This window comes from Rhinoraja longicauda, chromosome 33, assembly GCF_053455715.1.
Source record: "Rhinoraja longicauda isolate Sanriku21f chromosome 33, sRhiLon1.1, whole genome shotgun sequence".
In the NCBI taxonomy this organism is placed as follows: Eukaryota; Metazoa; Chordata; class Chondrichthyes; order Rajiformes; family Arhynchobatidae; genus Rhinoraja; species Rhinoraja longicauda.
The window spans coordinates 2,599,067-2,612,284 of record NC_135985.1 but is presented as its reverse complement, the minus strand read 5'-3'; the positions used below and the strand labels follow the sequence as shown (position 1 = coordinate 2,612,284).

Genomic DNA, 13,218 nt, shown 5'->3' with positions numbered 1-13,218 from the left:
GGATTGGGTGATTATTATCGTGCATCATGTACACTGTATATCAACACGATACAATAGAACTTTATTTATCCCAAGAGGGTAATTGGTCTGCCAACAGTCATAAAACACAAGATACTGAACATGAAACATGAAATTAAAGTGATGAGTGGAGAGTGCAGGATTGGGGATGTGCAAAGATCGGGGGTAGAAGGGGAGTCAGTCTACCCCACGACTGAAGGGGGTGGATATATATCTGTATCTATCTCCGCACTGTAAATGGCTCAATTGCAATCATGTGTTATCTTTCCGCTGACTGGTTAGCACGCAACAAAAGCTTTTCACTGTACCTCGCTCGGTACACGTGACAAGAATCTAACCTGAACTGGAAAGTGCTTACAATTGGAGAATTCAATGTTCATGAGGTTGTCAGCCGCCCAAGTGGAATACGAGGCGATGTTCCTTTGGGGAAACACGGCTTGTTCACTAGGAAATTAATAAAGATCAAAGTAAGTTTAAACGTGACATGATTTCTTGCTGAAAGGCTTGTTCTAACGTGCGTGTTTGATGCAAGTTCCAGTTAAACCCTCTGCTCAGGAGGCAGCAGAGCTCCGGGAAAATGGCCTGAAGTGTCTCAATAATCTAGCGGCCGCCCAGCTGAAGCTGAACCTCCCTGAAGAGGTGATTGCAGCCAGTGACGCTGTGCTGCTACTGGATCCCAACAACGTGAAAGCTTTGTTCAGGAAAGGAAAGGTTCAGTATTTCTCACAAACCCTTTTGAGATAAATTAGTTGGTCACTTAATTTCGTGAAAACGTTAACCTCGATCCGAAATGTCACCCATCTATCCTTCTGTCCAAAGATGCTGCCTGGCCCGCTGAGTTACTCCAGCATTTTGTGTCTCTCTTCGGAGTAAATAGCACCGGCAGTTCCTTCCTAAACATTCCTACTCATTAATTTTAGATGGACGCGACAAGCTGGGGTAACTCAGCGGGTCAGACAGCATCTCTGGAAAAAAGGAACACTCTTTTCCTGCAGAGATGCTGCTTGACCCGTTGAGTTCCTCCACCTTTTTGTGTCTACATTTGGTTTAAACCAGCACCTGTAGTTCCTTTTATTCACAAAATGCTGGAGTAACTCAGCAGGTCAGGCAGCATCTAGGGAGAGAAGGAATGGGTGACGTTTCGGGTCGAGACCCTTCTTCAGCAGGAACCTGTAGTTCCTTCCTACCCATTAGTTTTAAATGTGTTTGTTCCCTTCCTCGACTGCAGAAAAAGATATCAAACCTATTGCATGGGGAATATTCCCATTGCTATTCTCGGGAGCAGGCAAGGTGAAAGATTTTTTTTTTTAAATAGGTGTGGTCCTTGCTGAAAGGCAAGCAGACTGATGAGTCAACTTCTTAACTAAGGTGGTGCCTTAGTTTAGTTGAGTTTAGAGGTACTGCACCAAAACAAGCCTTTTGGCCCATCGAATCCGCACTGACCAGCAATCCCCACACACTAACACTATCCTAAACCTATCCTGGGGACAATTTTACAGTTTTACCAAGCCAATTAACCTACAAACTGGCACGAATTTGGAGGGAGAGGGGGGGGACGGGGGACTGGAGCACCCGGAGAAAACCCATGCAGTCACGGGGAGAACGTACAAACTCCATACAGACAGCACCCGTAGTCAGAATCGAACCCAGGTCTCCAGCACTGTGAGGCAGCAACTCTACTGCTGCGCCACCTGTATTTTGTGATAAATTATTTTGTCTAAAACCCATTCATTTTTTAACCGTTCATTCCGCTCCTTGACAGCAGAAAAAGATATCAAACTTATGACTCAGGGAATTGCCACGACTAATCTCGGGAGCAGGCAAGGTGAAAGATTTTTTATAAATAGGTGTTGTCCTTGTTGAAAGACAGCAGACTGATTAGTCAGCTTCTTAACTAAGGTGGTGCTGATAGAAAAAAACATTCCCCGCCCATCAATGTACATGTCACGGGTTATGGGGAGAAGGCAGGAGAATGGGGGTAGGAGGGAGAGATAGATCAGCCATGATTGAATGGTGGAGTAGACTTGATGGGCTGAATGGCCTAGTTCTACTCCTATCACCTATGACTTATTTAATGGAGACGAACAAACCAATAGGCTAGTAGGTAGTGAATGCAGGGCTGGAAATGACTAATGGATCTGATAATCGTAAAGAGGGACAATCGCTGGGGTCCCCGTACATTAACACTATTGTACACACCAGGAACACTTTAAGCAAAACCAATTAACCTACAAACCTTTATGTCTCTGGAGTGTGGGAGGAAACCGGAGCACCTGATGAAAACCCACACAGTCACAGGGAGAAGGTAAAACTCCATCCAGACAGCACCCATGATCAGGATCGGACCCGGGTCCATGGCGCTAGGAGGCAGCAACTCTATCGCTGCACCACCGTACTGCCCTGAAGGTGCATTCAAGTACCACAAAGTACGACAAACATTGGCTTCATCCATGAAGTCTGATGATGAAGGGTCTTGGCCACCTTTGCAAAAAGAGGCCTCTGAATTCCTTGCACGACATAACTGGGTCAGTGTAATAAGCCCCGTGTACAAACGTAAATGAGACAGCAGAGATGCTCATGCTCCATAAAGTGCACATTAGCCTACATATTAACCATTCATAATTCTCCGTTGCTTGGAGCCAGTTGCCGTGAGGATTTCCAGCCACTGAACATCAGTTTAAAATGACATATGGTCATGAGGCAAATTGCCATCTATTGAACTGCTTATCCGTCAATCTCGATTCCTTATCTCCGACTTCTGTGAGCACTCTGGCAAATTGATTAGTTTTTGATGGGTACCTTCATTCAATGCTAATCAGAAACAGGTGCCTTCCTCAAGCCCAGCTCACTGAATTGACAGTCTTTAATAATTTACAGATCTGCAATCATTACCGTCTCATACCAAAAGCGCCCCATAGATGTGGTATTACTCCTAATTTAGTTTAGAGATACAGAGCGGAAACAGGTCCTTCGGCCCACCGAGTCCGCACTGACCGGCGATCCCCGCACATTAACACTATCCCACACATGCTAGCAACAATTTTTACATTTACACCAAGCCAATTAACCTACAAACCTGTGTTTTTGAAATGTGGGCGGAAACCGAAGATCTCAGAGAAAACGCACACAGTCACGGGGAGAAGGTACAAACTCTGCACAGACAGCACCCGTGGTCAGGATTGAACCCAGGTCTCTGGCTCTGTGAGGCAGCAACTCTCCCACTGGGTCACTGTGCTGCCCCAAAGGTGCATTGAAGTACCACAAAGTACAACAAACATTGGCTTAATCCATGAAGTCTGATGAAGGGCCTTGACCCGAAACATCACCTATTCCTTTTCTCTAAAAATGCTGCCCGTCCCGCTGAGTTACTCCAGCATTTTGTGATAGGGGAAAGAAAGCTGGAAGAGAGGTGGGCTGGCACAAAGTTTATTCAGAGGGCAGTTAATCTGTGGATATTTTTAAAGCAGGGATAGACAAATTCTTGATTAGAACAGATGTCAAGGGTCAGGGAGAGAGGAGGAAGAAAAATATGGAAACATAAAAACATAGAAAATAGGTGCAGGAGTAGGCCATTTGGCCCTTCGAGCCAGCACCGCCATTCAATATGATCATGGCTGATCATCGCGCAGCGGTAGAGTTGCTGCCTTACAGCGAATGCAGCGCCGGAGACTCAGGTTCGATCCTGACTACGGGCGCCATCTGTACGGAGTTTGTACGTTCTCCCCGTGACCTGCGTGGGTTTTCTCCGAGATCTTCGGTTTCCTCCCACACTCCAAAGACGTACAGGTTTGTAGGTTAATTGACTGGGCAAATGTAAAAATTGTCCCTAGTGGGGGTAGGATAGTGTTAGTGTGCGGGGATCGCTGGGTGGCACAGACCCGGTGGGCCGAAGGGCCTGTTTCTGCGTTGTATCTCTAAATCTAAAAAAATCTAAAATCTAAAAAAATCAGTACCTCGTTCCTGCTTTCTCCTCATATCCCTTGATTCCTTTAGCCGTAAGAGCTAGATCTAACTCTCTCTTGACTACATCCAGTTAATTGGCCTCCACTGCCTTCTGTGGCAAAGAATTCCACAGATTCACAACTCTCTGGGTGAAAAAGTTTTTTCCTCATCTCAGTCCTAAATAGCCTACCCCTTATTTTTAAACTTAAATTATTAAAGGGAGAGGGGGTTTATTTACCTAAAATTCACTGTTCATACTGTTGGGGTGTCAGCATATGAGGTGCTGTTTCTCCAGTTTGTGAGAGCTTGAATATTTCCTGACTCTTTAAGCAGATTCTGTAGTAATCATAAACAATCATAAAAACTTTAGAGCTGCTAGGTGCTGGATGATGAGAAAAGAGGATTGCAGTGGATTTATTTTACAATTTGAACAGGCAATAAACCAGAGAGAAACACAGACTAAAGGGCCTGTCCCTCTTAAGCGATTTGAAGGCGACTGCTGGCGACTAGGCTGTCGCCGACAGTTCGCCAGGATATCGCGGGCATGATCGTGAGGAGTCTTCCAAAGATCGTAGTGGATCTCGGCGCATCGCTGAGAAATCATCCGGTTTGAAATCCCTCGGCGACAGCTGGCTTGTCGGGAGGTATCGTTGCTTATTGCGGGCGCTGTCACATGCTGTCCCCAGGGTTGATAGGTTCTCTTAGATGCATTTAGAAGCACATAATATTAAAATAATAAAGTCATTTCAAAATACCATAAAACACTTGTGTTTAACCAATTTATTTACCGTCAAGACATTTGACAGGTAGATTGGAGGCGACAGTTTGACGGTCAGGTAAGCGTGGGAATTTTTGCGATGTTTTTGGCCTCAGCCATTACATTTAAAGTGGGCTCCAAACCTAGATATTCAACCCAGAAACCAGATATGCATCTCCCGTACATTTTCAAAGAATGCCCACACACTATTCACAAAAATCCACTGAACCACTTTTTAAATTAATTTTATTAATACAGCTATTTGTAAACTGGAAGTAAATTCGGTTTATTCCTTGTTCCAGTAAAGCTTGGTTTTTAAGTAACCCATACAAGATGTTATAGTTCAAAACTCTCAAGTACTTTCCGACTTGTCAGTGATTTCAGCGAAAACCAGGACGCCGGAGAAGCATTGACAGCATGGGGATTTTCGCGATGTTTCAGAAGACGCTGTAATCGCGACCTGACTCGGCATTGTCGTGGCCATTGTCGTCGGGTAAAAGAAAAGTTCGGCGATCTGCTACTTTTTAAGAAAGGAGGGAGAGAGAAAGCGGGAAATTATAGACCAGTTAGTCTGACATCAGTGGTGGGGAAGATGCTGGAGTCAATTATAAAAGACGAAAATGCGGAGCATTTGGATAGCAGTAACAGGATCGTTCCGAGTCAGCATGGATTTACGAAGGGGAAATCATGCTTGACTAATCTTCTGGAATTTTTTGAGAATGTTACTAGGAAAATGGACAGGGGAGAGCCGGTGGATGTGGTGTACCTCGACTTTCAGAAAGCCTTCGACAAGGTCCCACATAGGAGATTAGTAAGCAAAATTAGAGCACATGATATTGGGGGTAGGGTACTGACATGGATAGAAAATTGGTTGACAGACAGAAAGCAAAGAGTGGGGATAAATGGGTCCCTTTCAGAATGACAGGCAGTGACTAGTGGGGTACCGCAAGGCTTGGTGCTGGGACCGCAGCTATTTACAATATACATTAATGACTTGGATGAAGGGATTAAAAGTACCATTAGCAAATTTGCAGATGATACAAAGCTGGGTGGTAGTGTGAACTGTGAGGAAGATCTATGAGGTTGCAGGGTGACTTGGACAGGTTGTGTGAGTGGGCGGATGCATGGCAGATGCAGTTTAATGTGGATAAGTGTGAGGTTATCCACTTTGGTAGTAAGAATAAGAAGGCAGATTATTATCTGAATGGTGTCAAGTTAGGAAAAGGGGACGTACAACGAGATCTGGGTGTCCTAGTGCATCAGTCACTGAAAGGAAGCATGCAGGTACAGCAGGCAGTGAAGAAAGCCAATGGAATGTTGGCCTTCATAACAAGAGGAGTTGAGTATAGGAGCAAAGAGGTCCTTCTGCAGTTGTATAGGGCCCTAGTGAGACCGCACCTGGAGTACTGTGTGCAGTTTTGGTCTCCAAATTTGAGGAAGGATATTCTTGCTATTGAGGGCGTGAGTTTACTAGGTTAATTCCTGGAATGGCGGGACTGTCATATGTTGAAAGACTGGAGCGACTAGGCTTGTATACACTGGAAATTAGAAGGATGAGAGGAGATCTTATCGAAATGTATAAGATTATTAAGGGGTTGGACACGTTAGAGGCAGGAAAGATGTTCCCAATGTTGGGGGAGTCCAGAACCAGGGGCCACAGTTTAAGAATAAGGGGTAGGCCATTTAATAATAACAATAATAATACATTTAATTTATATAGCGCTTTTCAGGATACTCAAAGACATAAAAACAAACAAACAAACAAAAGATTTGTCCAGAACTGAGATGAGGGAAAAACTTTTTCAGTCAGAGAGTTGTGAATCTGTGGAATTCTCTGCCTCAGAAGGCAGTGGAGGCCAATTCTCTGAATGCATTCAAGAGAGAGCTGGATAGAGCTCTTAAGGATAGCGGAGTCAGGGGGTTTGGGGAGAAGGCAGGAACGGGGTACTGATTGAGAATGATCAGCCATGATCACATTGAATGGCGGTGCTGGCTCCAAGGGCCGAATGGCCTCTTCCTGCACCTATTGTCTATTGTATGATCACATTGAATGGTGGTGCTGGCTCGAAGGGCCGAATGGCCTACTCCTGCACCTGTTGTCTATTGACTTTGACAGTCGCCGGCAGTCACCAAAAAAATCGCCTAAGTAGGACAGGCCCTTAAGTGGAGCTGCCTCTGACCTTTAGATAACCCTGGATTATAGTCAGTGTCGAGTTATACATCATTGTGCTTCAAGATGCCCTGTGAAGCCTTTAAAAATGATTTCTTTTAAATTAAATTTCCACACAGACAAACTGCTAGTCCACCCGTGACCAAAGAATAGCAAAAGTTGTTATATTTATTTTTTGTCTCCTTCCTGTGATTTATTCTGTTTTTGATTGTACTGCAGTTGTTATCAGAACAGGGTGACTATGAAGCAGCAATGGAAACACTCATGCGAGCGTTGAAACTCGAACCAAGCACAAAGGTAAAGAAATGCTCTAATCTCCTTTTTAATCTTTGCACAGATGCACAAGGAAATCAGTGTGTACCTTTCCAAGAGGATTAGAGATAGCATTTGTCAGGGTGCAATAATATTATTGCCTGAAAACAGGATGTACTAATAGTACAGGATATATTACGGTGGCACAGCGATAGAGTTTCTGCCGCACAGAGACCCGGGTTCGATCCTGACTACAGGTGCTGTCGGTACGGATTTTGTACATTATACACGTGACCGCGTGGGTTTTCTCCGGTTTCTTCCCATACTCCAAAGACCAACAGGTTTATAGGTCAATTGGCATTGGTACAAAAATTGTAAATTGGCCCTATAAGTGTGTGCAGGATAGTGCTGGTGTACGGGGTGATCGCTGGTCGGCCGAAGGGTTTGTATCCACACAGCATCTCTAAAGCCTAAAGGACGTGCTAGAGAAGGGATATTTGTAGTGAGGTTTAATGATATAAATGCTCTCATTACTCTGGGTAATCAGGCTTTGTTATGTTCCACTGACCCCAATCCTCCAGTGTCCACAGTAAGAAACAAACATCATTTAACGATTGGAGCTTAAATAACTAATCCGTACCAAAACATTACTGTAAGAAGTACAGTCTCTCCTTCCTTTGCGGCCTTTCGAGTATCAAAGGTTCTTTGCAGCTTGCAAAAGATATCTTACGTCCCCACACAGGAACTACAAATACACAATGCTGCAACTTAAAGCAATCTGTGAACAAACTAAATACACTGAAGTGCTTCTGAATTACAACACAGCCTGGCACTCTTAAATAGAGAAGGCGGCACGGTGGCGCAGTGGTAGAGTTGCTGCTTACAGCGCCAGAGACCCGGGTTCGATCTTGACTTCGGGTGCTGTCTGTACGGAGTTTGCACGTTCTCCCTGTGACCTCGTGGGTTTCCTCCAACACTCCAAAGACGTACAGGTTTGTAGGTTAATTAACTTGGTATAAATGTAAATTGCCCCTAGTGTGTGTGTAGGATATTGTTAGTGTGCGGGGACCACTGGTCGGTGCAGACTCGGTGGGCCGAAGAAGGGTCTGGACCTGAAACGTCACCCATTCCTTCCCCCAGAGATGCTGCCTGACCCGCTGAGTTACTCCAGCATTTTGTGTCTATCTTCAGTGGGCCGAAGGGCCTGTTTCCCTGCTGTATCTCTAAACTAAACTAAACGAGACCTTTCCCAGAACAGGTTGTGCTTACACAGGCAGCCATCTGTGGAGATGATTCAAGATAATCCATGTCATTTTATCCCATGTCATGTCATACTTATTTATACTCCAAAGCTTGTTGCCACAAATACACCTCACTGAAGCAGAATGATGAAAACAGAACATGTAACATGAACCAATTACTCCACATTCATACTGGATATGGCTGAAAATATTGCAGTGTGTGGAGCAGTTTATTGTTGGACAATATTTAGGGCGGCACAGTGGTGCAGCGGTAGATTTGCTGCCTCTCCGCACCAGAAACCCGGGTTCAATCCTGACTACGGGTGCTGTCTGTACGGAGTTTGTTCGTTCTCCAGGTGACCACGTGGGTTTCCTCCGGGTGCTCCGGTTTCCTCACACAATCCACCAAAACGTACAGCGATCACCCGTACACTAGTTCTATCCTACACTCACTAGGGACAATTAACAGGTCAATTAACCAACAAACCTGTACTTCACTTAAGTGTGGGAGGAAACCAGAGCACCCGGAGGAAACCCACGCGGTCACAACGTACAAACTCCGTACAGACAGCACCCTTAGTCAGGTTCTCTAAATCCTAACGCCCAGAGCACTCTGAGTGGAAATTGCACCTCAGGACACGTGACAATAATAAACTCAAACCTCAATCACTATCCTTACTGTTCCCTAGCTAGTTTAGATTAGGAGCTATTTAAGCTTTAGAATTTTATTTTTTAAGTAGACAGTCACACCTTGCCTCTGTTCTGTTTTCAGAGGGATTGGTGTAGGTTTTCATCAAGAGAATTAACAGCAAGAGATGTCAAGATCATGAAGCATCACTGTGAAATGAATTGTTGTAAACAGATGTCTAATGAACGATTCACCTTGTGGTTCGAGAGTCTTTTCATGCATAGGTCAAGCAGGGGAATACAGAGGGAATGAACTTTCTTTTATTATGTTCATTTTTCATGTCATGACCTGTCAATGCACTGTGTAAATAATGAACTGTAGTCATTTTTAAGATTGAAAACACAACAGCTCAATTACACATAGCAAGATCTCTCAAACCCACAATAAAGACCAAATCATCTACTTTTAATGATGTGGCGAAAGATAAAATATTAGTCAATGCTGCCCAAACCTACAGTGAATATTCATATGTAAAGGAATATTCATATGTAAATGACTTGTTGGAACGAATGTACCTCTTTTGGGCAGCACCATGGCACAGTGGTAGAGTTGCTGCCTCACAGTGCCAGGGACCCAGGTTCCATCCTGACTATAGGTGCTGTCTGTACGGTGTTTGCACGTTCTCCCCGTGACCGTGTGGGTTTTCTCCAGGTGCTCTGGTTTCCTCCCATACTCCAAGGACGTGCAGGTTTGTAGGTTGATTGACTTCTGCAAAATTGTAAATTGTCCCTAGCGTGTAGGATAGTGCTAGTGTACGGGGTGATCGCTGGTCAGCGAGGACTCGGTGGGCCGAAGGGCCTGTTTCCGCGCGAAAGTGGAAAGTAAACAGAGCAGGATTTCCTATTAATGGACTAGAGCAACAGACTCTAGGGGGGGGTTGCACCTACAATCTTCGGATTCCAGTTCCAGCATGCTACCTATTGGGCCAAGGCAGATTATCAGTAGCAGATAGTGATTAAACTCTTGAAAGGTGAGAAAAGTAGGTAGAAATATGAGAAGTAAAAGTAAATCTACATCACGCAAGGTCAACCTGTGGGGGGGCTTGTGGGTGAAAGAAACACGCACAGAGTCATCCAGCACGGAACAGGCCCTTCAGCCCATCGAGTCCATACTGCCCATTAAGCAGCCATCTGCATTCATTCTATTTAATTCTTCACACGATCCCATCAATTCCCCCCAGGTTCTGCCATCACCCACAGTGGGGAATTTACAGGGGCCAAATAATCTACTGACCAGCACGTCTTTGGGGGTGTGGGAGGAAACCGGAACAGTCACGCAAAATCACGCAGTCACAGTGAGAACATTCCACATGGACAGCACGGGGTCAGGAATAAACCTGGGTCAACCTGGGTCACCCGAGCTGCAAGGCAGATGTTCCACTGGCTGTGCCATTAACTCATAAGTGATAGGAGCAGAATTAGGCCCAATGGCCCATCGAGTCTACTCCGTCATTGAATCATGGCTGATCTATCTCTCCCTCCTAACCTCATTCTCCTGCCTTCTCCCCATAACCCCTGACACCCGTACTAATCAAGAATCTATCTATCTCTGCCTTAAAAATATCCACTGACTTGGTCTCCACAGCTTTTTGTGGCAATGAATTCCTCAGATTCACCACCCTCTGACTAAATAAGGGTGCCACATAAAAACATTCTTGCAAAACATTCTTCACATTCACTTCACATCAGTGATTGGGATATATTTTAGAGTCTGACATGTGTCATGAATTACAGGTGAAGACCGACCCCTGGTGGAAGTTTTAAAAATTCAATTTCTGCATTAGCGTCAGGAAATTAAGTGTGGGAAGGAACTACAATGCTGGTTTATACTGAAGATAGTGCTGGAGTAACTCAGCGGGTCAATGAGTGCCTGAAACACACTGCTGAGATTGGTGATTGAGGCAGATATGATAGTGGCATTTAAGAGACGTTTGGATAGGTACATGGAAATGCAGAGACTGGAGGAATATGGATAATGTGTAGATTATGGCGAGTCTGAAGGCTTGTAACTTTGTCAAAGAAGTTTATTGCGGTAGCAATATTCAGTTACAAAAGATAACAACCGAGATCGCAGATGACCATTAAACTCAAACTATTCACATCAAAGTCCTCTTCCAACTGACTGGTTTTGGGCGCCAAAACCACCACGTGACCTTGCTGGCCAATCCGAGGGTTCGACTCTCAGGACCAATCCCTATGGTCGCTACAAGATCGATGAGAGATGGTTTAGTTTAGTTTGGAGATACAGCGTGGGAACAGGCCCGTCGACCCATCGAGCCAGTGCCGCCCAGCGATCCCAGCACATTAACACTATCCTACACTCACTAGGGCCAATTTACAATTTTACCAAGCCAATTAACGTACAAACCTGTACGTCTTTGAAGTGTGGGAGGAAACCGGAGCACCGGGCGAAAACTCATGGAGGTCACGGGAAGAACGCACAAACTCCGTACAGACCGTACCTGCAGTCAGGATCGAACCCGGGTGGCTGGCGCTGTAAGAAGCAACTCTACCCGCTGTGCCACCGTGCCGCCAAGATGGTCTTGGCATCATGTTTGGCACAGACATTGCGGGTTGAAGGGGCTATTCTTGAACTGTACTGTTCCATGTTCTAAGTTCTAAGTTCTATGGTCTATGTTCCATGTCTAATACTCAACCGATGATAAATAGATATCTCTCTTTTTTTTTTCACCAGGCCATTCATGTAGAACTTTCCAAACTGGTTAAGAAACGGGCTGGCCATACACACACCCCGAAGGAAAAGACCAGTAAGTGGCAGAAAGGTTCAGCAAAGCTCTTTTTGCTGAAAAGAGTAAATCCTCCAACTGCAGAAGAATCTGCTTCGGTACAGAGTCTGCCTTTTTAATCCAAAATAAGAAGAGCATTCTGAAACAAGCTTGCTTCCTGTCACTAAACTCCACGTTGTGTTTCAGGCTGTCCCATGGAAGTGGCTTTTCGGGTCAGCGATGGTGGCTATTGGATGTGTGGTGACCACAGTTGTGTTGGCAGCAAAGGACTAAACTAACAGCAGACTGGCGCAGACACACAAATGACCTGAGGAGAAGATGGGTCTAATTTGGATGAGTTTGCTCTGGGATAAACCAACATGTATACATTTTCCAATCTTGATATATATTACAAGGAGAGGTAAAGGTGGGGTGAGGAGAGAATTGAAACTACGTTATTAAATAGCTTTTTGCTCAATTAGAGTATAGAATTTTTTAAGCAGCACCTAAAATCAATACAGAGGTGAATTTCTGTGTTTTGCTTGCCAAACAGAACTGTAATGTTGAATCAGTCCAGCAACCAAGCAATTCACTATATAATAATCAATGCTGTTAAACAGAGCTTGTTCATTACAATGCTGTACATCACTGAGAAGTCATGGAGTTACAGTCATACAGCATGGAATCAGGCCCTTTGGTTCAACTTGCCCAAATGCCCCAGCTACACTAATCCTTCCTCATAAGTTCATGTTATAGGAGCAGAATTAGGCCATTCGGCCCATCAAGTCTACTCCTCCATTTAATCATGGCTGATCTATCCTTCTCTCTCAATCCCATTCTCCTGCCTTCTCCCCATAACCCGACACCCGTACTCATCCAGAATCTCCTTCCTGCATTTGGCCCATTTCCCTACAAACCATTATTGTCCATGTACATGTCCAAATGTATTTTAAATGGTGTTATGGTCCCTGCCTCAACCACCTCCTTCCATATACCCACCAACCTCTGTGTGAAATGGTTGCCCTTCAGATTTCTATTAAATCTTTCCCCTCGCAATTTAAACCCATGTCTGCAGGTTCTTGATTTCCCCTACTCTGGGTAAGAGACTCTGTGCATTCACCCTTTCTATTCCCCTCATGATCTTATACACCTCTATAACCTCCTCCACAGGCACACTCCCACCTGCACCCTCCGCTCTGCTGCTGCCAATCTCCTGTCCCCCCCCATCCGGACCAAACTCAGATCCTGGGGGGACAGGGCTTTCTCCATCGCTGCTCCCACCCTATGGAACTCACTACCCCAAACCGTCAGAGACTCCTCCTCACTCACCACATTCAAAACATCACTGAAGTCTCACCTTTTCAGCACTGCCTTCAACCACTGAAGGTCACCTCACCTTCTGTCTCCTTTTTCTGTTCGTTTACA

The 13,218-nt window shown here is 44.9% G+C and overlaps 1 protein-coding gene across 1 annotated transcript in view; it reads left to right on the top strand.

Moving 5' to 3' along the window:
* fkbp16 (FKBP prolyl isomerase 16) overlaps positions 1 to 12,087 on the top strand; it is a 75,129-nt gene extending 63,042 nt beyond the window's left edge. Inside the window, exons 5-8 of the mRNA XM_078427039.1 lie at positions 557 to 729; positions 7,107 to 7,184; positions 11,763 to 11,912; positions 12,001 to 12,087. Coding sequence (XP_078283165.1) covers positions 557 to 729; positions 7,107 to 7,184; positions 11,763 to 11,912; positions 12,001 to 12,087 — 488 coding nt within the window. The remainder of the gene's footprint in view (positions 1 to 556; positions 730 to 7,106; positions 7,185 to 11,762; positions 11,913 to 12,000) is intronic.
* Positions 12,088 to 13,218: the final 1,131 nt, after the last annotated feature.